The sequence below is a fragment of the Anopheles cruzii genome, chromosome 2, assembly GCF_943734635.1.
Source record: "Anopheles cruzii chromosome 2, idAnoCruzAS_RS32_06, whole genome shotgun sequence".
Lineage (NCBI taxonomy): Eukaryota > Metazoa > Arthropoda > Insecta > Diptera > Culicidae > Anopheles > Anopheles cruzii.
The window spans coordinates 52,570,235-52,594,495 of NC_069144.1; the positions used below are offsets into that span (position 1 = coordinate 52,570,235).

General features: G+C 48.6%; 9 protein-coding genes across 9 annotated transcripts; 6 read left to right on the forward strand and 3 right to left on the reverse strand.

Moving 5' to 3' along the window:
• Window positions 1-1,989: 1,989 nt before the first annotated feature.
• Window positions 1,990-4,306, reverse strand: LOC128278230 (cyclin-dependent kinase 6). The gene is made up of 5 exons (XM_053016908.1): window positions 4,143-4,306; window positions 3,871-4,039; window positions 3,626-3,767; window positions 2,788-3,116; window positions 1,990-2,709 (listed from the first exon to the last, which is right to left on the reverse strand). Exons 1-5 carry the CDS (start codon window positions 4,189-4,191, stop codon window positions 2,484-2,486), a joined length of 915 nt encoding a protein of 304 aa, XP_052872868.1. The 5' UTR covers window positions 4,192-4,306; the 3' UTR covers window positions 1,990-2,483.
• A 580-nt stretch (window positions 4,307-4,886) lies between these two features.
• On the forward strand, window positions 4,887-5,508 carry LOC128277412 (40S ribosomal protein S27). Its single transcript, XM_053015865.1, has one exon. The coding sequence runs from the start codon at window positions 5,004-5,006 to the stop codon at window positions 5,256-5,258; it is 255 nt and encodes an 84-aa protein (XP_052871825.1). The 5' UTR covers window positions 4,887-5,003; the 3' UTR covers window positions 5,259-5,508.
• Window positions 5,509-6,669: 1,161 nt separating this feature from the next.
• LOC128277890 (activator of basal transcription 1-like) lies at window positions 6,670-7,574 on the forward strand. Its single transcript, XM_053016493.1, has 2 exons — window positions 6,670-6,945; window positions 7,025-7,574. The coding sequence occupies exons 1-2, from the start codon at window positions 6,690-6,692 to the stop codon at window positions 7,396-7,398; spliced, it is 630 nt and encodes a 209-aa protein (XP_052872453.1). The 5' UTR covers window positions 6,670-6,689; the 3' UTR covers window positions 7,399-7,574.
• A 784-nt stretch (window positions 7,575-8,358) lies between these two features.
• LOC128268346 (uncharacterized) lies at window positions 8,359-8,694 on the forward strand. Its single transcript, XM_053005403.1, has 2 exons — window positions 8,359-8,370; window positions 8,446-8,694. The coding sequence occupies exons 1-2, from the start codon at window positions 8,359-8,361 to the stop codon at window positions 8,692-8,694; spliced, it is 261 nt and encodes an 86-aa protein (XP_052861363.1).
• An 865-nt stretch (window positions 8,695-9,559) lies between these two features.
• On the reverse strand, window positions 9,560-9,997 carry LOC128268262 (cuticle protein 67-like). Its single transcript, XM_053005312.1, has 2 exons — window positions 9,983-9,997; window positions 9,560-9,922 (listed from the first exon to the last, which is right to left on the reverse strand). Exons 1-2 carry the CDS (start codon window positions 9,995-9,997, stop codon window positions 9,560-9,562), a joined length of 378 nt encoding a protein of 125 aa, XP_052861272.1.
• A 1,653-nt stretch (window positions 9,998-11,650) lies between these two features.
• LOC128266935 (cuticle protein 16.5-like) lies at window positions 11,651-12,181 on the forward strand. Its single transcript, XM_053003725.1, has 2 exons — window positions 11,651-11,665; window positions 11,753-12,181. Exons 1-2 carry the CDS (start codon window positions 11,651-11,653, stop codon window positions 12,179-12,181), a joined length of 444 nt encoding a protein of 147 aa, XP_052859685.1.
• Window positions 12,182-13,393: 1,212 nt separating this feature from the next.
• LOC128266936 (zyxin-like) lies at window positions 13,394-14,960 on the forward strand. Its single transcript, XM_053003726.1, has 2 exons — window positions 13,394-13,408; window positions 14,535-14,960. Exons 1-2 carry the CDS (start codon window positions 13,394-13,396, stop codon window positions 14,958-14,960), a joined length of 441 nt encoding a protein of 146 aa, XP_052859686.1.
• Window positions 14,961-16,352: 1,392 nt separating this feature from the next.
• LOC128268237 (uncharacterized) lies at window positions 16,353-16,672 on the reverse strand. Its single transcript, XM_053005276.1, has 2 exons — window positions 16,658-16,672; window positions 16,353-16,586 (listed from the first exon to the last, which is right to left on the reverse strand). The coding sequence occupies exons 1-2, from the start codon at window positions 16,670-16,672 to the stop codon at window positions 16,353-16,355; spliced, it is 249 nt and encodes an 82-aa protein (XP_052861236.1).
• Window positions 16,673-17,407: 735 nt separating this feature from the next.
• Window positions 17,408-17,789, forward strand: LOC128268137 (uncharacterized). The gene is made up of 2 exons (XM_053005159.1): window positions 17,408-17,425; window positions 17,490-17,789. The coding sequence occupies exons 1-2, from the start codon at window positions 17,408-17,410 to the stop codon at window positions 17,787-17,789; spliced, it is 318 nt and encodes a 105-aa protein (XP_052861119.1).
• Window positions 17,790-24,261: the final 6,472 nt, after the last annotated feature.

Sequence of the window (24,261 nt, forward strand, 5' to 3'; positions counted from 1 at the left end):
GTGTTCATAGGATCGATTGATTAGCTTAGCACGCATTCGCGGAAGAATAGCACGGAAGCAGCGCGGAAGAACTACTACGCACAGTCAGTGAAGCAGCGCGAAACATACTACAAAATAGACAGAACAACGCATAAGACTTACAAACCGTATTTTAAACCATGCTTCGTTGGGGCCGCACCGTAAACCACCACCGTAAACGGTGCACAGACCGGGCCCAGGGTTACTAATGCCGATCGGAAACGGAACGGAATCACCAGTACCAACGACTGTGAAATCAGTATTTTGGAATATTATCAGACTATAAAATAAAACCACAAAACTATCATCTCCGTTAGCGTGTGTTTAAATTTTAAATGGCATTGCGTAAGGTAAGATTCAAATTGCCCTACGAAATATTTCCAGCTAGCTTTCTCTTGAACATTTGAAATCTTTCGCATGCATGCTCTAATCGTGGGTAAGTTTCAAGACATGCGGATTGCCTGCAAGCTAGGCGCAAGCTTTTAGAAGCAGCTCTTAGTTCAGTCTAATAAAATGGAATTATTTATTTATTTCTTCTTATTTTTGTTTTATTATTATTTTTTATTTAAAAATTTTTTAAATTTTTTTTATTTTATTGTAAAATGTATTATGTATTTTGTATTGTATTTATGTTTTAGAATTTATCAGTAACTAATCTATCTATATATATAAAAATCAAGTTCTCAAGTGAACTCCAAAACTACTGGACCGATTGACTCGAAATTTGGTATACAGGGGTTTTGGGGGCCGGGGAGTGTCGTTATCATGGTTAGAAACCCCTCACCCCCCTCTTTCTTTGTCCTCCCATACAACTAACTGTTAAAAACATCAATTACTCCACAAGTTATGAATCGGATTTCATCAAAACTTGCACAATGGTTGCTGGTCACCTGAGAAACCATGTGACGAAATTTGGTCCTTGCAGGACGAGGGGAAGGGGGGGTCCCCATACAACACCAATCCTTAAAATACGTCCTAGGGCAATATGGGTATCGTTTCTTAGGTTTTGGTGGTCTCTAAATCGATAGGTTTCACTTAAAAGCCTTTTCCTTCCTTCTTCCACCTATCACCACCCCTCATTCTATCCATCTTGAAGTAGTGTGATGTTGGGGGAACTGCATAGTTTGCGTTTATTTCTGAAGAAGGTGCCAAAGAGAGGAAGAGAGAAAGGGAGAGAGAGATGGGGGGAGAGAAAGAGAGAAAGAAAGAGAGAGAGAGAGAGAAAGAGCGACGGACTGCTTCAGCCTTCTAGATTTCAATTAGGATCATATAATAAAAAAATTACATTTCACACTTCCCGGGAGAGGAGGCTCCCATACAAACATAACATAAACTTCAGCATAATTCGGGTTGTTTTCGAACAAATCGAACCAAATTCTGCAGGTCGTAGTTTTTGGGAAGGGGAAATATTCTGGTGAATATTTGAAACCCCTCGCCACTTTCCAAATGGTGGCTCCCATACAAAATCTGGGTAAATTTCAGCAAAATTCGAAAAGTGTTCAGACAATTTGAGTCAAATTTAGCTGGTGCGAGTTTCGCCATGTTTCCAACGGGAAGCGGGAAGGAAAGCCAATCGGATACATCACCGCGAAGCCCTATCATTCGGAACAGAGTAACGGGAGGAGGAAAGGGAAACTGAACAAATACGTCACCGGGAAGCCCGATCGTCTGAAAAGTAGAAGTAACGGGAAATGCAAAGGGAAGCTGATCGGATACGTCACCAGGAAATCCGTTGAAACGTAGGATAATCGAGAAATGAGGATGAAATGAGGCCTGGCAACGCGCGCCGGGATCAGCTAGTCATTAATAAAGCAATTATTTTACCTATAAATCAGTTTTTCACAAATGCTTAGTTCCAGCTCCGGACTCTTTTATTCCCTTCGTTCACTCGTGTACCTCAAGCCGTAGCAAACAGGATTACGTTTAAGGTAAAATTAAATAATCGACTTTATTTCGTGTTTTTCCATATATTTCCTTTTTCTAATGCTATGTTTAAATGCACACAATAAGACAATAGTCCTAGCACTAAACGATATGAAACGGTGTGGTTTGAAATCTGATTGACACGTAACAGCGAAACGTTCCTTAATTCACATTCGTGGCCCCCCACGAAACGGTATGCGAACGAAATCATCTGACCCACGAAATCTTGCGTTCCAACTTACAATCTAACAATATCGCGCAAACTATGGCAGTAAGGCAGAACTGGTGGGTGTGTGTGTGTGTGTGTGTGTGTATGTATGTATAAAATCTATGTAAATTTCATCTGGCAGTCGGTTTCCTAACTACAGTCTATTGGGTGGTTTCGGTTGAGCTGATTGTGATCCTTCTTGCGGTTTAGTTCCTTTGTATAGTTGTGAAACGGCGGGGTCGCTTTCCCCACCGGCGCGGTTCCCCCCCTTACGATGTTAAGTAAGATTAGTGGCGGTCCCCAGAGCGCGGTGACCTGTGCTTTTCTGCGTTGCCTACATTGGCATCGGTTCCTGCGTGAAGTACGCATGGTTCAGACACTGTCGGGCGGACGGACGGTCGTACCGGTTGAAAGCGAGCATGGTTTTCAGGAGATCGTTGGCGTCATCGCACAGGTTCGGGCAGAATTCTCGCGGTTCTCGCGCCTTCGTGGGACGAAAGTTTTCTCGTACGATCGAAATTCCCCGTGGCCATTGCGCTTCCGATGGGCGGCCGGTTAACCTGTGGGCGCGTCAGGTACGGCAGAAAGCAGAAATAGAGTTCGTCCTTTGTCCCACTTTTCTCGGTCAAGTAACTTACTCAAATATCTTCTCCAGCTGGTTACCTTCGGCCGTGCCGGGGAAGAGGGCCTTCCGTTGGAACATTTCCGCCATGATGCAGGCGGCGCTCCAGATGTCCACGGAACTGTTGTACGCTTCGCCGAGCAGTACCTCCGGTGCGCGGTACCACAGCGTGACCACCACCGTCGTGAGTTTCATCTCAAAGTCGTACGTCTTTGCCAGTCCGAAATCTGCCAGCTTCAGGTGTCCGTCGGACGAGATGAGGAGATTCTGCGGCTTCAGGTCACGGTGAACGATGCGGTGCGAGTGCAGAAAGTCGATTCCGGTGAGCATTTCCTTTGCCAAGCGCTGAGAAGCGAGATGGTACAAAAATGTAAATGGAACCAGATGTGAATGTCACTGAAGGTCCTTCACATCGCAATACCAGCGCTCGAAGTGACCCCACGGCACACGGTTCGTTGTTTATCTTTCGTTGAAATCATGGGTAATTAATCAAACCATTCCAAAGACAATAGTGCACTGGAGAGACATACAACCGCCAGTAATGGCCACAGAAAAACAACAACAACAACTTGTTGTGCTCATTCAGAGGATACCACTTTGAAGTCCATCGCTTAAATACTCCTCATGGAGGCCCTGTGGCTGGGGGGCCGCTTACGCGTCGGTCAACAGGCCATTTTAAGGCAGTCGAGTCCGACTTTCAAAATAAACAATGGTCAATGGAACTTGAGCAAGTCTGGCACTACGGAACACTAAGGTGGCGCTTGCAGGTGATTAGTTGCCGAGGAAGAGACACACAGTCGAGCACGGGGCCTCCTCCAGGACATTCGGCCACAGTACGACAGCCCTCGGTTTACCTGTACGGTCATTAATGGCATTCCCTTCGGTGGCAACAGTTTGATGTACTCCGCCAAGTCCTGGTCCAGGTGCTCGAAAACCAGGAACAAAACCAGCGCTCCTTCTCGCTCCAGGCGTTGTCCTTGACACACATCCAGTAACCTGCGAAACGGGCAATGCCGCTGTGTTAGTGTCGATGCTCCGGTTGTCAGTGGCAACCGTGGCACCGTGGCCACCTGTTGCACGGCCGTAAACAACAACTCACTTCACAACGTTCGGGTGCCCAAATGTGTCCAGCTGCTTGAGCATGAAAATTTCGCGCAACGTAGTCATCGGAATGCCATCCTCGGTCAGAGCGACGCGCACCTTCTTCAGGGCGACGATGTTGCCGGAGTTTTTCAGATCCCGTGCCCGGTATACGGTCCCGTAGGATCCTGGAAGGGAAAGGACGCAACGGGAAAACGGTATATTATTGCGAGGTCCTTTCAGCGACTGTATGCCGGATCCCGTTCCGTGGGATCAACAGTCGCGCCTTACCCGTTCCGATCAACCCGAGCTCCTCGTAGTTATTGCTGCTGTGGGCCATCCGGGCGCGTCCCTGCTACGTATCCTGACAGCTGCAGCCCGGTCCTTACCTAACGGCCGTTGCCCGCACTGGTTACCGTCCGTCCGCACCCCTGTGCCGTACAAGCGATCCTTTGTTCGCACCAGAGTCCTTGGTCCGATGCGTCCGGCGTCCGGTTATTGTGTCGGTGGCGGCGTCGGTTACTACGGAAAGCCGGTTGACCGTTGGCCCGGTGGTCAGTGTGATTGGTCCAAATTAAAACTCCAATCAAGCGATCGACGGAACAAAAAAATCCAAACAAAAAAGCTAATAGCCGAGAGAAAACGCAGGAGAAATCGGCAAGCAGAAAACGCAGGAGAAGCGCTTTTTGACGTGCGCAACAGAGGGGAAGTAGTAAGCGGGACGGCAATAGCGGCGCAGGTTGTCAGACAAAACAGCCAAGCCAAAATTGGTCGAAAATGCTTCGAATTTCGAAGCGTTTTCGAGGCACCGGAAATCGAAGCGTTACTCTTCCACGATTATAGCACGATTTTCTACGCTGCGAAATATTTCAAGTGTTCAACACTTGCTGGAAATATTTCGTTCGCTCTTCCTAGCCCCTGCAGCAAAAGTTGACTTGGCGTTTGCTGAACACTCTGTGCTGTAGAGCGAGACAACCATTGTCGCGTCTGTCGACGTGCGGGAAATCAACCCTCTGCTCTTTCTTAGTCCTGGATGATACGTCGTACATGTAGTACGTTGCTGCCGTATAAACCACATTCGGAGTGAAATTTTATTCACTTACCCCGTGAAACACGTGTTTTCGAACGAATCCAGCGTAAACAACCCTAGCGATGCCGCTCGCCAAGGACTTCCTGCACCCGTTGCCGGCCGAGGAGAAGAGGAAGCACAAGCTGAAGCGCCTCGTGCCACATCCGAACTCGTACTTCATGGACGTGAAGTGCCCCGGTTGCTACAAGATCACCACCGTTTTCAGCCATGCCCAGAGCGTGGTGGTCTGTGCCGGCTGTTCGACGATCCTGTGCCAGCCGACCGGAGGCAAGGCGCGCCTCACCGAGGGCTGCTCATTCCGCAGAAAGCCGTACTAGGCCCGATTCAAAGGACCGATGTGCGACCCGTGACATCGGAACGAGTGCCGCGGAAGCGCACCGTCCATGGAGAGGATTGGGCGCCCGCCTTTGAGCAGCAGCAGCTAGCATTTCGTGAGGTCGTGCATCGTGTTTGAAAACTCCGACATTCGGAAGATGTATTCAACCGGAAGCAGAGTTCAACCTGAAGCAAGAGGAACCGGAAATAAAGCAAGAGTCGATCGTCTGTACGTGTTAAAAGTGTGTGAATTTTGGTATTTTGCGTGTGTTACAAATGTGAGGTTATGGTTTCGCTCGTTCGCAGTGCGTGCGTTTGCTGGCGGAAAAGTTCATCTTCGCCGCGTTTGACAGTTCAGCAGCGATCATCGAAGCAGGCATTGTTTGATTCGGTCACCGCCGATTGCGTTTGCTGGCGAAACCCTTTTGATATTACAGCACTTGTGAAATAGATATTATTTCACAACATGCCGACAGGCCGAAGGAACCGACCTGCGCTGAACATGTTCGAACCTGTCGAACGCGCCGAGTCATATTTGTTTTCGTTAGTGATTCTCCAGGCGGTAGATAAATTGCCTCGAGCCTGAGCAGTGCTGACAATAATTTACATTTGTGAACGAGTTTAATCAATCCATCTCAAAGAACAAATGTAATTTTGTGTACTATTGTTTGTACATACTTTCTTAACATCAACTGAATTCCTCTGCGGTGTTGTTAGGAAACGGTCTTCTCGTTACTCCGCATCGGGAGTGATAAATTATCTTTTACGACTGAGCTCTGTTTCATATAGTTTATTCTTATCCTAAGCAACTTGCTCCTGGAAACTTCAACAGTTTATTTGCATTATCTTCTAATTGTATTCTGTCATTCGTATGAGAACAAAAGCAAGAGAATGGAATCAAAGTACTTAGTATCTCCTAAATCATTCCAGCACGAAAGAAAAGAGATATGTTTGAACTAATCCCAGACGTACACAAATCCTGATTGTTGTTAAAACAACTTTTTATAATAATTTATTGTAATCAATTTGCTTTCTGCGCTGTAATGTTTGTTGGTCCAGATTGCACAATTGTTGAAATTAGAAACCTCGACCTCGATTCATTGAACCTGCTCACTCAATTTTATACATAAATTTTGATTTCTAGAATCATATTTTCCAACGGCATTTTAATTCATTTTTATTTCGCCACTGTTTCGCTCTGAAAAGTGATGCCATGAAATATTTCACCATCATAAAAAAATCGAATATCTGGCAGCACTGCTCGAGCCGTCATGTATTGTTTTGAAAGTGTTTCAAATCCCTCTTGAGTTGTTTTGGTTTTCGAGCGGAAATTGAGCCGGTTTGCGATCACGTTTTAATAAACCGGGCACATTTAGAGAAAAATGGCTCGCACATCAAAAAGCGATAAGAAGCTTACGCCCAAAGAAGAGGAAATGGACAGTGATGCGGCGGCCACGAGTGATGAGGCGGACAGTGGACAGGAGGTAGAAATAGCCACCGATGGTGAGCAGGATGAACCTAGCAAAGAGGACAAACCTGGCCGGTTTGTAAGACCACTGGAAAAGAAAAAGAAACCTGGCATCGTACACATCTCCCTTATTCCCAAGCACATGAACGTGACGATACTGCGCGAGATGCTCGAACCGTACGGCAAAATTGGCCGCATCTATCTGGAAGCGTCAAACAAAGGTACGACCAGAAGAACCTTTTGCAGGCCACAATGTATAAACATGTATTTCGCTCCCTATTGCTCCCCGTTCGATTACAGGTGGCAAGGTACGCAAGACAACCGCAAGGGGCAAGCGAGCGATGCTACGATACACCGCCGGATGGGTCGAGTTCGAACGGAAACGGGTGGCAAAGGCGATCGTTGCGCAGCTCAATGCAAAACCCATTTCCACGAGCCGAAAGTCCGTTTTCTGCGATGTCCTGTGGTGCATGAAGTATATGCCACGCTTTAAGTGGATTCACCTGAGCGAGCTGAAAGCGTACGAAAAGGCCGTCAGCCGGCAGAAGCTGCGTACCGAAATTGCTCAGGCACGCAAGGAATCATCCTACTTCCAAAACAATCTGGATCGAAGCGAGGCGGCTCGGAAGCGGGCTTCGAAAGTAGGCAAATCAGGCGGCAACGGTGCGGTTTAAAATAAATCGTTAAAGTACTCGAAAAGGCCAAAAGAAGATTAAACGATTTACTTTTGGTTAGCAACATATTTACTATTGTTAATAGAGCTAAGATTGGAATATAAGTTCGATGTGTGCTGAACAAAGATTCTAATTTCTTAGAAAACTAATCGTTCTAATTGGACGGTAGAAATGTTATCTTAGAGAGAGGTCTGCGATGCAACCGTTCCGATTCATTACCTCAGCTGCTTGATCCCGCAGATCATTCACAACCTCGACGCGACATGTATAATAATAAAATTCAATCTTTGAAAAAAGTTATCACTTCAAACGCCGATACAAAGTCATTTTGATTGAAATTTTCGCTAAAATATTACTGCTAGCTTTTTATTAGAAATCACATCCGTATTTTTGTCTTGAATCCTTGAAACCGATTATTTAGTTTCCGTGGTTAAAGAAGAAATTTTCAGCTTTAACCATGATCTGTTGTTATAATGATCAAGAACTGATTTGAGAAAGATAGTATTTATAATATCAGATAATAAAGCCTATGTTTCGTGTAAAAAATCATCTCCAACTGGCAGCCGTTAGAGGTACTGTTGGCTGCGAACAAATTGGACCAATATTATCATTTCAAGCACACAGTTCATGCGCTTTGATGGCCACACAAGATTTAGTATGCGACACGGGTTTCAACTGCTTTGCGCGGCCCCAATGTCACACCAGTCCGAGTCACAACCAAGAGGAAGGGATTCTTCGACATTTCGTACATTACTCAAATGCGCGTGCGTCCTCCAAAACCGAAACCACCCACTTGACCGATTATCCGATGGTCTAAGGTTCTGATTTTGCTCTAACCACCAGTGATTCGTTGGTTCGTATTTAAGACACTCGCTGCTCACTGGAAGTCATCAGTTCAGCTGCAAACGCATCCTTAGCAACATTCGACCAGCCCCAGCCCAACTCCCAATCATCTTCAAAATGTTCAAGATTGTAAGTATCCGTCATAGAAAACAGTATTCACTCGACAGGAAGGAAAACTATAGTCCCATGTCCTTTTCTTCACAGGTTTGCATTTTCGCCATCCTGGCCGTTGCTTCCGTGTCGGCGAAGGCTGATCCTAAGCCAGGTGTGCTGACGTACGCCGCGCCAGCCGCCTATGTCGCCGAGGGTTCCGCCGTTTACGAACGGACCTTCCACGGTAATGCTGCCCCTCTTGCCTACGCCGCGTATGCCGCCCCGTACCCTTATGCCGCTCCATTGGCCTATTCATCCCCGTATTTTGCGGCCGCTCCGGCACAGGTGCTGTTGAAGTAGAGGAACTCTGTTTTCGGCCATCCTGATACTCTCTGTTGATCCAGTGCAAAAGTGGAAGCCTGTGTAAATAAACTTGTTGAACAACATGCTTGCAGTTGTAGCCATGTGCTAAAGCAAAAGACAATTTTTCAATTTTATTTTATTTCTTGTTAACTGGGCGCAAGATTGTTTTCACTTCCAATTTGAAATTTAGCTTTCAACGAATGAAGTCATTGAGGTAAACAATGAGCTCCACATGCGCCCTTAAAATGTGCAAAATGCTGATAAAATTAAAAGAACATTATGACTCTTGGTTAGGCTTGCGAGAATTGACGCTAAAAGGATCTGTTAAAACAATAGATTGTGCGCAATGTGTATCGACTTCAAGATCACGCCTAAATGATCAGTAGTAGGTCTGGACAGCAATCTACAACGATAAAGAAAAGATAGTATGAGAAGGTGGACGAAAATTACACTCATTACAGTTTCACGGTGCGAAGAAGACGTTCCATCGCCATAAGGATAAGAGAAATAATTACTTATTACAACCATGATTACAATAAATATTTACTATTGAACATAGTATTGATGCAGAAATATTAACGTATACTTTTCAGGAGTGGGAACCGCATACCATTTGAGGAGTCTCCAGTATAAGATGATAAAAAGTAGTTAAATTAATTGTTCATTTATATCTTGCTTGCTTTTTCCCCTTCAATTATCTTGCTCAACAAAATAAAGCACAACTATGAGAACCGTATTTATGATATTTGAAACTTCATCAGCCGTAAACTCATATAAAACGCACAATATTTATGGTGTCACAACAATTTCATCACATTTATTGGCAACATTGCATTACATTCGTCCGGAGTCCAGACTGGTTTTACAGGACGTATTTGGCGGCAAAGGGTGCGGTGAAGGCAAAGGGTGAAGCGGCCAGCGCAGCCGGGGCGGCAGCATACGCGGACAAGACCGGAGCGGAAGTGTACGCGGCGTACGCCGGATTGATGACCTGCGAGTTGTGCGAAGTGACGAAGGCAGAGTCTCCAACGTTGGTATATCCGGCCGTATAAGCCACGGCCGGAAGAGCAGCAGGAGCAACGGCCAACGGTGCCGAGTAAGCGGCCAATGGTGCTGGGAATGGAGCAGCGAAGGGTGTGGCACTGTAAGCCAGCGGAGCGGCCGGCAACACGGCTCCAGGCTTAGCACAAACGGTGGCCACAACAGCCAGCAGGGCAATAAAGGTCTGAAAAATGCGAATATTAAAAAAAAGGTACTTGAAAAAGATTTCATCCCACGGTCTTACGATTTTGGAGAACATTTTGCTTGAACGGAATGACTGCGGGAGTTTCGATTGCTCAGGCGATAACTGATGTCACTCGTAAAGACCAAACGCGGTTTATATACCCCGGTTGCCGGTACCGGACCACCTCCTTGCGTTCGCATCGTCTAACGCATCCTTCCCCGAACGATTCGCCCCATTTTCGAATGGCCACCGAATTTCAACGAGATGCAAATCTATTATCCCCCACGAGGCAGACAGAGAAAGGCACAGTTTGTGGCCGCGTGTCCTTGCAGACCCCACCGGACTTTTCGTAATATTTTCTCTGTCTCTTAATTTTCTTTGCTATTTTGTCGAATTGACGAAAGATTTCGAAAGAAAGTCCAAAAAATAGTGCTCCAAAGCCTGGCGCTCGTTGTGTAAGTATCGGGCGCAAGAGCGGCGCAGAATACTAATACCTTCGTTTCAGCGTTCCGTTGCACTTTCGGGGGCGCACAATTCGATGCAACCGATATTGGTTATGAATCGAAGCATCAGGAGACGATGCAATCCAATTAACAATTCCGATCAAAGCACAACGATTGGCTGCCACAATGAGTTTATGTTTGGAATTTATTGGATAGCTTAAACGATGTTTAAAAGACGTTCTTTCTTTCACTTTAATATTGTAATTAACGACAGCTATTTTTATCCGTCTTTCTCTCGCCCAAGGATGCCCGCTTCGTTACACTTTTGCCACTAGTAAATAGTAGCATTAGCCCAAACGATTAGTGATGCAAGACAAATTGAGTTGTTTACATGCTCGACCCGTTGACCAACTGTTGTCGGCGCTTCCGAAAGGCCAACATTGCGCTGGTAAGTGTTCCTTGACACTTTCGGCAAACCCGTGGCACACTTATCATCGATGATCACCTTGATCCGATTTGCCAACGGCAGCCCCCGGTGGAGAACCCCGTGCCCTTGAACCAGTGTTCCAATATGAAGCAATGGCGCACTGCCACTGCCGTTGTGGGCCATAATTTACGTACCACTCTGAACTCTCATATCTAGCGCGTCCTGGTCCCGGTGCGCCGCTGAGTGCAGTTAAAGCAGGCTACCTGGCGCGTGAAATGGCCGGCACTAAATTATACGCGCAAGAGTGGCAAAGAAAATAAAACGGTCTCACAATTGTAATCCGATTATCGGCGTGGACCGTACGTGATGAGCATAGTAAATAGTAAGCCGGCGGCGTCAGCGTCGCCGCGTAACGTGGACCGCCCTTTCCAGCGGTTGACAGAAGTCGTTTACCACATTTCGATTTTTTGGTATATTTTCCGCTATCCGACGAGACCTTCGCGCGGTCGATTAGTATTTCGCCTTCAGCCCCGTCCCCTCCGGGGGGGGGGGGGGGGGTTTATGGCTCACTTTCAGGTGACAAAATGATGAAGAAGAGACCGACGGACAGGAAAGTGCGCATAAAGCAATTACCTACGCACGTACGGGTGTTGCACTAGTTTCGAGTGCCGATGGGTTGGCGTGCGTGAAGCCTGCCGTAGAGTCCTGCTGCCTGGTTGAGGAGGGGCCACGTCTGAATGAGTACGGTTGTAGTCGTATATAAAGATGCGCACGATCGTTGAAGGATCATACACCGATCGAGCTTCCAGCAGCAAACAACCAGCCCCGAAAGCCCTTCACAACTCAACTCGAACCAACATGTTCACCAAACTGGTAAGTCGGAGAACGGGAACCGAAGGCTCACGCAGGACACAACTAGAGTAGGGTCCTTATTCTTGGCGATCCCTTTCGTCCCGACAGATCTGCCTTGCCGCTCTGGCCATCTCGTGTGTTTCGGCCAAGCCAGGACTCGTGGCGCCCGTAGCGTACGCCGCCGGCCCAGCCGTCGTGACCGCGCAAAGCTCTCAGGTTGTTGCCCGTAACTACAATGGAATCGCCCCGCTAGCCTATGCTGCCCCCGCCGTGGCCTATGCTGCTGCCCCAGCCGTCGCCAAGGTTGCGGCCCCGCTAGCCTACGCTGCCGCCCCTCATGCTCATGTGGCCGCTCCGGTCGCTTACGCTGCTCCTTACGCTGCTCCTTACGCCGCTCCTTACGCTGCTCCTTACGCTGCTCCTTACGCTACTCCTTACGCTGCTCCGTTCGCCACTCCGTACGCCCATGCTCATTATGCTGCGCCGTATGCGGCGCCATTCGCGGCCGCCTATGCTGCGCCGTATCAGCAGTGGTAAACGCCGGAAGTGTCAGCCCATCGTTGTTACCGCAATCCTTACAGTTCCTTAAGAATGTCAGTCTGGTGATGTCGTGCGTTGTTGAGTAATAAAACATAGAGAACTTTCATAATCAATTTTAAACTTGATGTTTTCTTCTGCAGCCAAATGTCTCAAGAGAAACGGTTTAGAAAGAAATGAAAACATAAACAAACAAACGGTATTACCTTCAACCGAGATTGTTGTCCCTGTCTCCGGAATACACCAATGCGAAGCAACTAGAAAATGCTAAAGAACATTGAACTGAGTTAGGTTAGCACAACCGGCTAGAGTGCTATCGTCCAAACAGGTTCCGACCGGCTATGTGCTTGGAACCTTGGTTTTGGGTCCAACTGCCAATTCTAGATCGGCTCTCGCTTTCAAGCGGCTCCAATTTCAAACATTCGTCAAACCAGTGGCATCAAAATGTTAACCACATTTCAAAAAGTGCCCGACTTGTTCGCACGACACCTCAAGTGATTAGTTCTGCCTTTTTTCCTTCTTCTTGTGTGGGGCTTGCTAATCTACCCCTTCGTTCCCGTAGCCACTTTACTCGACACATTCGACACCGACCGGTTCGCCGTTAATGTAATAAGGAGCTTTTTACGGTGCCTTCCGGTGATTTAATGAGAGCAGCAAATGTAGTTTTAAATATTTTTAACGGGTTTGTACCTTTTGGACCCTCGTACGCTCTTTGTTTGCGCCCCAGAGAACCGGACAGCCAATCTAAACTTTGAACCACTTCTTGTGTCGCTTGTAAGGCACTTCTAAGTAAGTAACGTTCGAATCCTGTACGACCGGCTTTCGGCCCACTAAAAGTCCGGAACGGTTTACGTTACTCTTTCGCGATTTGTCCTTTCGTTTGCTTTGACCGCTTCCATACATCGCGTGGCGATTGATCGATGGAAGTAAGATGATCAACTTCTATATACCGCGCTTTGTGTTCTGATGTTTCAGGAGTACGCTCGTTCCCGGTTCCAGTGGATTAACAATCTTTCTACATATCCGTATATGTGCGTCCTGGTTGGTTCTTCTTCTTGTTATGGCGAACTCTGCCTGGAGCAGTAGTATGTAAAGCGTACGTATAAAAGGCGCTCAGAAGCGTGTGGAACAATCATAAGCAACCAAACGTGCATCAACTCAGCAGCAGTTTTTGAGTTTAACTCGTCAAAAAACCTCCCAACGTTCGTCAAAATGTTCGCCAAACTGGTAAGTGTTGCGCGAACGATCAGAAGATCACCAGGATCAATTGGCTACCCTTTTCAGTTCATCGTCGCCCTTGCTGTGGTGTGCGCTTCGGCCGGAGCTACGCGTACTCCCCGGGATACCGTGTATCCGTTGGCCTACAGTGCCGGAGTGTATCCGTACGCCTACAGTGCCCCGGTAGCCTCTACCTATTCCACCTACTCCGGAGCTCCTGTCTACTCAACCTACTCTGGTAGCCCCGTGGCGTACTCTGGTAGCCCCGTGGCGTACAGTGCCTATTCCGCCCCGGTCGTATCCTCGCCGTACTACTACGGCCGCACCGTGGTTGTCTAAGATGTGGAGCATCGAATGCACCGACCTCACGGATCTAGAACCGCAACATACCTCCAGAACCTCTCTACTGCTTTTCGTTCAATTTAGTAGACACGGCCAATGATCTGAACCATTCTGTATAGTAAAGTAACTGAATTTTCATTCGATATGCCGCTGGTTTATTATTCGATTTTGGCTCCGCTCCGAACTAAGCTCCAAAGACAGTAAATCGCTATCGAAATTGATCATCCGATTATGCGATCATGTTTGGCGTATGCGAGTATTTCAATGCCACCCTTACGCTGCCGTTATGTCACAATGCGTGGCCACTGCACAGAGGGTGTTGTCGATGCCCGACCAGTGCCGGAGTTAGACGATCGTGCCTGGTCCGGTGACGACGGCCACGGAATAGATTTACCGGCGCGCGAATCGGCGATACTCGAAAATACTGCCCGAAAACAGTGCGATGGGCGCATAATCGTGACCACGGTAGGATCACACCGTTCCGGCGTCGACTTCCCGGACGGGGGGAACCGCGGGTCGTGGCAGATGGGACCGACCGATAGACCGGTGACCACCGGCACCCCTCTGGACGGCGGTGGGAACAATGGCCGGGGCGTCCATATAAATACCCGATAAAGGGGATTATCGGTTCATTACGCGCTAATTGACCACCGAGTCAGCAGGTTCCTCTCCGGTGAATTCAGTAGTGTCCGGGTAGTAAGTTCCGCTTTCGAAAATGGTTCCCACAGTGGTGAGTGTAGCGGCGTTAGCTTCGTCAGGACACAGCCGTTTGACGAGCCGTTCCTTGTTTCAGTTCCTTGCTGTCGTCGGTAGTTTGGTCGCAGCAGCCTCCGCCAAGCCGCATGTTCTAGCACCAGTCGGACCGGCTTTTGTAACGGCCCAGAGCTCCCAGGTGTTTGCCCGGACGTACAACGGATTCGTTCCCTTCCCGGCCGCGGTGCCAGCTGCAGTGCCCGCGGCTATTCCTGCTCCCGTGCCCGTCCCACTGCCCGCTCCGACGTTTTTCGTGCCCGCTCCACCGACCCACTTCTACTACCCACATCCGGTGTTCTACAGTCCTCCGGCGGCGGTTCCGGTCCCAGCCGTTCCGGCCGTTCCCGCAGCACCAGCGGTAGTAGCTGCTGCGCCAGTTGCTAAGCTGGTTGCGCCAGTCGCGAAGGTAGCGAAACTGGTACGACCCTACCTCACGACGTTCCGTTACCGGTCGGTGGTTGCCTAACCTCGGCTGGCGTCTTATGGAAAACCGGCGAACATATGTGATTAAGTAGAGTGCCAAAGCTTATCGGCGTCATAGACTGCAATCGAGTGACACCTGTACCGCACGGCTTGACCGGCTAGCCATCGTGTTGCATAAAATGCTCAAATAAAAATAGTCAAATTGTTATAAGAATGAAGCTCAAATGGGGTTTTCTACTTGTTTCGGGGCACAATATGACTCGACTTTTGTGAGACTAAAAACGGGGAAGCTTTCGACTACCTTTAAGCATCACTAGCCCCTGAACGAAACACGGTTCTTACACAGCCCGTCCCTTCGAAGATTGTCAAGTCTTAATATTGACTTAAACATTGACGAAATACGTTCTTTGAATATTTGTAAAGAGACATCTCAAGACATCGTTTCTAAAGAGTCATTTTCTCAGAAATCTTTCATTTATCGTTCCTCTTTAAAGACGTTGGATCTATGAGTTGGTTTAAGATTAGGAGCAATTTTTAGATATGAAACATCAGCTAATAATGACCTTTATGTTTCATTATTCGAGGATGTTTTATCACTGTAATATCTGGCGGCAGTAGAGAATTTTTCATTAACTTTGATGCACGTGTAAGTTAAATCACAATCGACCTAAAAATATTCGACTTTCTGGAGCCGCAAAAAAACTAGGGTAACAAGAGCGACTGGTAAGTAGCACCACTGACGCGAATCATGCACCGAAAAATTGCACCAAAATAATTGGCAAGCAATAATATTGAAATATATTGCTAATAAATATTGTTTAGGCGATAAATGTTTGTTAGTCAGTAGTGCTACCTACCAGTTGCTCCTGCTCCCTTAATCAAATTTCGGATTTTTCGGGTTTCAGATTTTTTAGGATTTTTCAAAAGTTGTTTGTCCGTCGTCTGTTCCGCTTTTTCTCCAAAACTACTGAACCAATCCGCGTGAAATTTTGCACAACGTAGTTTTGTGACACCGGACAGTGAATACAGAACCGTTCAACCCTCCCATACCTCCGGGGAGGGGGGGGGGGGGCCTGCACACAAAATCTAAGTAAATGTAAGCATAACTCGGACAATTTTCAAGCAAATTGAGCCAAATTCAGCTGGTGCGAGTTTTGAGATGGCAAACGGAAGCGAGAAAAGAAGCCGATTGAATACGTCACCGGGAAGTCGGATCCTCTGAAACGCCGCATCATCCAGAATCCAGGCGACGCACGCCGGGAACAGCTAGTAATGAAATAAAATGAACTTCACTAAAACCTTTATGTAATGTAAACAGTAAAATATGGCAGAAATTATATGATTGGCAAAAATTCTTTATTTTACATTAAAACAATCAACGATAGCATTGTCCGGGAGCACCGATTATGTTCCGATCTGTTTAGGGTATTCCGTTTTACAGAACCAGCGAACCGTAGGCAGCATAGGGATACGCACTGTACGCACTGTACGCATACGGTGACGCAGTGTAGGCCGCGGCCACGGGACCGGCGGTGTAGGCTGCGGCGAACGGAGTGGCAAACGGTGAAGCCACCGCAACCGAGGGGCCTGCAAGGAGAGGCGAGGAGTAGGCCACCGGGAACACGGGCTTAGCGTAGACGGCCGCTACGATCAGCGCCAGGAAAAGGATCTACAGGTGGCCAACGAAAAGGAGTTATCGACTGCCACACGCTCGGTGCTACTGAAGGAACGGCTACTTACGATTTTGGCAAACATGTTGTTGGGCTGGGCTGGTGTTGGGCTGACTATTCAACGAATTGCACTGTACGGCTAGACGAAGAATGTCCGCGGTATTTATACTCTTCTAGGTGGGCAGATGGGCCCCGATCGGCTTTTAAAATTCGATCAACAAACGAACGACCGTACGGCCTCTTACACATTCATTCACTCCACGGATAAAGTGAAGATCCATGACCCACAGAGCTGTCACCTGTCGGAGTCGTCCCGATCAGGGCGGTACCTTCGCTAAGCCGAAGGTCCTTTATCAAGTGTCAAACCCCGCCAACCCCCTCGTCAAGGTCGAGTTCCCTAGACCCGATGTACTTACTCGGTGTTACGCAACGTCGCAGTGACACCATTAGCAGGAGCACGTTTGGTCGCTACTGTCATCGTCGGGCGGCCGGGTATGTGAACGAAATGTGATTTCGATTGACAAATCAAAGCCGCTAGGCGGTGCTATCAGATGGGGCGGCTGGCAGGGGGGCCATTAGTATTCCCGTCAGATGCGCCGCGTTCGGGTTGGCCGACACGGTTTTGCTCCACCGAATCGACAATTGCTTGGACGCAATCGAACGCGCTCCTCTGAATTTTGGGGCACGAAGCTACTTACTGATAGTGTTTCGGTATAAAAACCATCCCCAGTGTCACCCAGTGTCACAGTAACACGCCGCTATCTAACCAACTCACTTAGGTCCTCACACGGTTCTCGATCAGACCAACCCTCCAAACAAAATGTCTGCCAAAATTGTGGTAAGTCCTCATCTAAGGCGGGCCCTTACTCCAGGATTCATCTGCATCACAATACCGTTCTCAGATCTGTCTGGTTGCCTGCGTGCTGGGAGCTGTGTCGGCCGGCGTCTTCCCCGTCGCTGCGCCGTTGGCCGCCGCAGGAGTAGTCGCTCCGTACGCCACCTCCTACAACGCGCACACCATCAATCACGCCGTGGCGGCACCGGTTGTTGCTGCTGCCCCCGCCCTCGTAGCTCCCGCGGCACGGTTTGTGGCCGCCGCCCCGGCACCGCTGGCCGCACCCCTGGCCTACACCGCCGCCGGTCTGCCCGCTTACAATCCCTACGCGGCGTTCAACGGACTTCCGGCGCCGTATGTGTTCTAAGGTGCTCGGACGAGGACGAGGGCTACGGGCCGCAGCACAGCTGGCTGATTGGTTCTGAAGAGACCTCGAGCCTCTATCGCTTCCCACTTCAACTTTAGCACAATTGTATTTTAGCCTTTTGTAAATAGCCTTTCATAAAGTGCAAATGGAATAAGCCGGAAAAATATAATTTGTTACAAAACTTATCCTTGATTTGGTGAATTAGATTTGTTAATTAATTCTGTTTTTAGGTTTCATTTTGCCAATTAATTGGCCAAACTGTAAGACGTAGCAAGGCCAGATTGACTAGATTTACTAGTAAAAGGCCACCCTGCACAATTTGATATGATACCTCAGACAAGTTAAGGCGATTTGTGTAAAGGTTGAGCAACGAGATAGGTTTTATATTTCCGATGGAATTTCTTAAGAGGAATCGCTTAGAATGTTATTAAAGGATACATTTTGCTCAGTTTAGTCTCTGTTTGATAAAAAAAATACAATGAAACTATTGTTTGAAAGTTTAAAAAAAAGATCGTCAATGCAATTAACTTGCTTTATCTAACCACTAGAACAACCCTGAAACGAAGTCAAATATTACGAAAATGAAAGAAATAGTAGTCGAAAATCGTATACAAAGTAATTCGGAAGTAACACTGGAGAGGGTAGTTCTCGGCGGGCAAGGATGTTGAATCAAAGTGAGCAGGTCAGTGGATATGCGATCTCGGTCGGGAGTCCCAGAGTCCCTGACCTATTCCTATTCCCTGAGTTAAAATGCCATTCGCCAGCAGAGACGTTTCTTGTCTAGCAGAAAGGATGCCAACCACGGTTGCTACAAGCAGAGTGACACTTTGGAGAAATCTCACCTGGCATCACCTTGTTATGTTCGGCCATTCGCTAATCGCCCATTAAATTGCCTTAATCGGATCATGTCGAACAGCTCTCGAGGGAATTACCATAATGAACGTGCTCTAATTGTGCTCATTACAACAATCTCACTGTTTCGCCCAAACCAAGGAGTCTCCACGATAGAGACACACACACATCGAAGGTCGTAGCGGCAAACACTCCGTCCCGGGCAGCTGCTATCCTGCGAACAACCGTTGCGTACGCTCATTTATCAACCACAACCTCCCAGTGCAGTGAGCCAACATTGACCGAAGGGCGAATGTGTGACTCCACCGCGAAGGTGACCCACGCAGCCGTTCCCCCTCCCGGATTGGACCCCAATCAACCGACCTCTTCGAGCTGGCCGGGAAGTTGTTGTCAAAAGTTTTCGCCAACTCATCGTGTAACAATTTTACATCTCCACAGCTGATTTGTTGGGCCGACAACGTGGCCACTCGGAGTGCTTTTCAATGGCACATTGTGGCACGGATTGTTCGGAAGGTTCCATGGCACGCTCTGGGCAGATTGTGTAGTTCTTGTTTACAACTTCCACCACCAGATGGGAGCCAGATTGGTTTCGCAATCGTTTCAATCTGCTCCGTCGCAAGGCTCATCCGCAGAGCTGGTCCGATCAGATCGATCTGGGGGCCGATGATCGGCGCTCGTGACCACCGTAGTGGGTTGATCAATCTCAGCTCGAAGTGCAAACCTGATAAATCAACCCCACAAACAACGCGGTCGCGACCCTTCGTGATCGCGCGGCCCGGCAACATAATAACCATTTACGGCGCAACCTGCGAGCCGAGCAGGTCAAGCGGAGCCGTTGTTGACCGTGAAGAGGGCCCCGAAGAAGTCCACTCCTGGGGCCGAGGACGCACTGTGCAACATAATTCAAGCTGTTTAACGTGAGGCGAACGAGATAAAGGGTCTCGCTACCGCTTTACGTGCAGCTCTACAAACTACTTTGGTCTGGTCTGATCAGGTCGCCGCCGCCAAAAACGCACCCTTGAGAAGGGCTTGCCCTTTCGAGAACAATGTATTTTCGAACGCACGTCCGTGCCAACGACACGAGCAGGAGTGGAGTGCGGTTTGGAGTGCCGCTGCGTCGACGACGTATGGGATTGAATTTTCCCATTTTCTTCACCCGCCCCACAGGCCCACCGCCGCGGTGTGGCGGGCGCTTATAATGAAGATTTATCCGAGCCCCGGGGGTTAACGGGCTCCAAACTCCACGCTACGCGCTCTGACCTTCGGTTCCGTAATTGATTTCCTTCTCGCCGCTGGCGCTGGCCCTTGACTCCCACGACACCCAAGTGGCCGCGGGGTTGAAGGTAACAGCAAACAGTAGAAAAAAGGGAAAAAATAGATTACCACTTTGGCACCCCTGGCGCTGGGCGCCGTCGGATTGCGAGGATAATTATTGATAATTTGTACGGCCATGTTTCTTTCATTCCACTCCGAGCGGCCAGTGGATAGTGCAACCTGTTTGCGGTGGCGACATCGCCCTATGGGTCTCCTGCCACATCCTGCCACGGGTGTGCGCAATGCGTCGATTAAGATAGAAGTCCGTTAGACACAACCTTGCCGAAGGTGCGACGCGGTGTGAAGCAATTAGAACGTGCTGAAATGCAAAACGAATTTATTGTTCGAAGCTCAGGCGACCGGCCGCTGGCAGTTTTTAGTAGTTGGGGCTCTTGGTCTACTGGTTGGCGCGGAAGTTCTGCGCGGCGGTCACCGCTGCCATGTAGCAATCGTTCGGGCAAACGCCTGGAATGCCCGGGGCACCCCGAACGCCCGGGTGTCCTTGAAGATGAAACGATCGGAACGGTTAGGATCGAAACACGAAGCAGACCACGAAGCCGGCCACTTCCCTGCTCCGCCCGCTTCACCACGCTCACCGGCACGCCCCGGAGGTCCAGTGATCGAGTCGCCCGGTGACCCCGCAGGACCAATGGGACCCCGGGGTCCCATAATCCCGACACCGTCTCGTCCATTCTCCCCAGGCAGTCCCGACTCACCGCGCTCACCGGCCGGACCAAGGACACCCGGGGATCCCTGTTCCCCGGCAAACTAGCGCCTAATTGAGCTGAGTGGATTTTCTCCTGGTCGTTCTTGTATGATCACTTCCGACATTGAACTCAATGTGGAGAACTGAATTATTTCACCATATGCGGTTCACAAGAACTCCGGTCCACTCTAGCCAGTCAAAGTTCTTCTTTTGCAAATCAAGCGACTGGCTTTATTAGCCAGCCACAGAGAACAACGTCTTCACTGATCATCGCCGGTCACAGCAGCTGAAACAGTTTTCGGGCAGGGTTTGTGGCATAATTTATCGACCAACTCCGGGGCCGGCCGACACTGTGGCCACAAATCTGTTGACAATATGTCCGGGTGTGATCGCCACTTTTACAGTTCATTGCTTGGATGCTAGAGGGCTGCCGCAAGATCACTTCCTGAACAGTCCGTTGAGACGGCCCAGCGCTTAGCTATTGGCGATTTGTCAAGAAATAAATTTAATATGTAAAGTCGCAACTGCCGCAGCGATGAATGGGTCGAATGACTCACTCTTCGATTGAGCAGAGTTGGTTACTCCATAATCAAACAATTATGCTATAAATATTAGGCCCTTGTTGGTCCGCAAACGTCATGCCAATAAGGCAACGAAAGGTAGCTTTCGTTCGTTCGTATGGCGTATCGCGACCTTAATCCTATGCAATGGACTGAGGATCAATAAATTTGCTTTCGCTCCTGCCGGACAGAGTCGGACCCCGAGCTGACAGTGGTCGGTACAGTGGTCGGTCGTAGGGACTTCACACAATGACCCTTGGGAATGTCGGACTACGGAGCTGACCGTGCATGTGATCGGTGATATCGATCGGTTAAACTCCTTTCGCCCAAGCCGGCGAGCAGCCCCGTTCTTGGCTCATCTCGTCCCGGTCTCGGCCAACCCGACCACCGATCGAGAAATGTCGTTGGGTTCTGTATTTTCGCATCGACAAACGCACCGAATGCGACCATTAATCAATTTTATAGCATTCGCGTACTGAAATGTTATGAAACCCGGGCGTCGTCGTCGTGGTGGCTGCGCGGTGTGATTGTGATCGCTCGCCGCTGGCCGCCCCGGGTCGGCGTCTGATTTGGCGGCTGATTGAACCCGTTCCACGGCTCACGCCCGGCTCGCGGGGCCAACATAACGCTGCACGCCCGAACGACAAACCCGAGAGCCGAGAATATGATTTATCGTCGGCGGCATCGGGCGGTCCTGTGTGCTAAGAACTTGTCCCTTGTTTCAGCCGAGTGTGCGAATGGCGTAATTACGGAACGGTCAGCAGGGCGTAATATGTGTTTCCGATCGCGGGCCCCGACCCCGGGAGTCTCACTTCCACGTGGTGACGATCGTTGTGTGTTCCATCACATTCCAGATTCTTTTTAAGTCCACCTCGGGGTGGTCGAACGTGGTTAATCCTATCGAGTGAAATGACAAACGAAATTAGGAACAATTTATCATCCCTTTTATGGAAAGTCCACGCCCCAGCGGAGGGTTGTTCCTGACTCGATCTTGTTTGCTACCTCCATACACGGGATCCAACTGCTTGAGAATTGTGTCTCAAACCCCCGTTACTGTCGTTTGCGATTCTAGGTGGTCTACTGTGTGTCGGAAAAGAACCTGTCACCGTGCCTGACGAGATCATGGATAACTTTAAGCGAGGCAGGTATTTATTAAATTGCCCAATTTCGTCGTAGAAATACCAGGTGTCGTTATTGTACTAATTAATTTTCAGATTCTTCAGAGATTTGACCCACCAAAACTATGGTTCTGAAACGCTACATCGCAACGGCTCACGGGAAGCCTTGTCTGCAAAATACTAGCCGCGGAGTAGTTGCCAACCGTGGCGAGGTGCCAAACCCGTCACCACGCCGGAGCCGAATGACCAAACGAGGGTCTTTATCTCTGACAGGTAACACGGGTTACTTCGTACCCACGTGACTCGTAAAGTGGACCTCGGCGAGGGGAAGCGAAAGGGCTGCGCGTTACGCTTGACCAGGTCCTTGCGTCCCGATAGCGTCGTCGTTGCGAGCCGCGCCGTCGTACGAGTTCAATGCAATGTTGCAATTTACGATGATTAAATTTATAATAAAGTCACCGTGGTCACCGTCGTGGTCGTCGAGCGCGTATGGCGGCCCGCAGACATTTTTTCTTTTTGCTTTTCGGTCAAAACCAAAGTGACAACGCAGTCGCTGCCGTACGATCGAAGGGATCGCGGCTCGAATGGACAGGGGTGCCTAACCCGCGAACCCTGTCTCTGCACGGCGTGAAGGGTTACGGCGCTGCTGGTCCGTCTGGCCCGCCCAGCGGGGCCAGCGCGAAACAAAACGTTACCATTAGGATTTAATTTATCATTTCGATCACCACGTCACACCGCGAGCACTCGAGCCACGAATCGTGCGTACATGATTTGTGGGCGATTTGCAGTCGCAGGTGCCACATTCACGATGGGATGCAAATTGGCCGGTGGTTTTTAATTGGGTTTCCGTCGATCAATAGGTCAGCCTCCCGTTTTGTTACGGGCATACGGGGCTAAATGTAGAACGCATGACACAAAGTGCATTTAGCAGTCAAATGGTTCTCACACAACGCTAAGCGAAGGATATTTCTTTTAATTTACGACATTAATTTGACCCTTGGCGTACTTTAATTATTAATCTTCGGGCACACTTTGGAGTATGGGTCGCTGGTAGATAGATTAATGATCACTTTCCATCATTGCCAATGTGCTATCAGCCGAACCAGATTGTAACTGTGTAACTGTTTCGCAGGGACTTCTTACAAAAAGAATTCAGAAAACTGTGTACTTCTACAGCATGCCCTCAGATAAAGTCCGATTCTCGTCCCCAGGAACCTATTTTGGCTTTGAACCCTTGTAGAACTTTTATCAAACTCACTTACGGTGACAAGATCGGCCATTATTAGTGATCAGTCGATTTTTGACAGCTGATTTGCTTGGACGTGTTTTGGCTCATCGTCGCTTTTTGTCTCTTCCAAAAGTAATTGAGCGGTAATTTGAGTTGTGGAAACAGGAAAAAGTCACTGGGGACCAGATTTGGGGAATACGGTGGCTGTGGTACCGTTAGTGTGTTGTTTTGACAAAAAAATCGAATACACGTAGCCCGCGTAAATACAAAATTGACATTACTTTTTGAACAGATCTCGTATAATCAATGTTTCTAGCTAAAACCTCTTCAACCCAATTCAATCTCTCGGACGACATATTCTTATGTTTAACACAAGTTCTCACTTTAAAATTTAACCAACTATACCACTTTTAAACTTTCTAAGATAGAACATATTTTTTATAATTCATGAAATTCCAAATCAAACAGGAAGAAGCGAATCGGTCCCAAACAGATTTGTTAATAAATTCAATTTAAAGGCACGCTGCGAGAAAAACAAACGACCCCTATCGGGAGGACCCGGCGGGTCGATAGGCGACGCGAGTGGCCCACTAGCTACGCAGAGCCATTTTAATGAGCCAGCTGATTGCAATAGAAATAACGATCAGATGCGAGCACGCGACACGCACGGTGAACGGTGAGCTTTCACGAATTT

Excerpts from the sequence above, each read along its gene's own strand:
- LOC128277412 (XM_053015865.1), top strand. The coding sequence starts at position 5,004 with ATGCCGCTCGCCAAGGACTTCCTGCACCCGTTGCCGGCCGAGGAGAAG.
- LOC128278230 (XM_053016908.1), bottom strand. The coding sequence starts at position 4,191 with ATGGCCCACAGCAGCAATAACTACGAGGAGCTCGGGTTGATCGGAACG. Across the intron at positions 3,768-3,870 it reads GGGCACCCGAACGTTGTGAA|GTTACTGGATGTGTGTCAAG; the intron begins GTGAGTTGTTGT and ends CCCGTTTCGCAG. Across the intron at positions 2,710-2,787 it reads CAGCTGGAGAAGATATTTGA|GTTAACCGGCCGCCCATCGG; the intron begins GTAAGTTACTTG and ends ACGCGCCCACAG.
- LOC128277890 (XM_053016493.1), top strand. The coding sequence starts at position 6,690 with ATGGACAGTGATGCGGCGGCCACGAGTGATGAGGCGGACAGTGGACAG. Across the intron at positions 6,946-7,024 it reads TCTGGAAGCGTCAAACAAAG|GTGGCAAGGTACGCAAGACA; the intron begins GTACGACCAGAA and ends GTTCGATTACAG.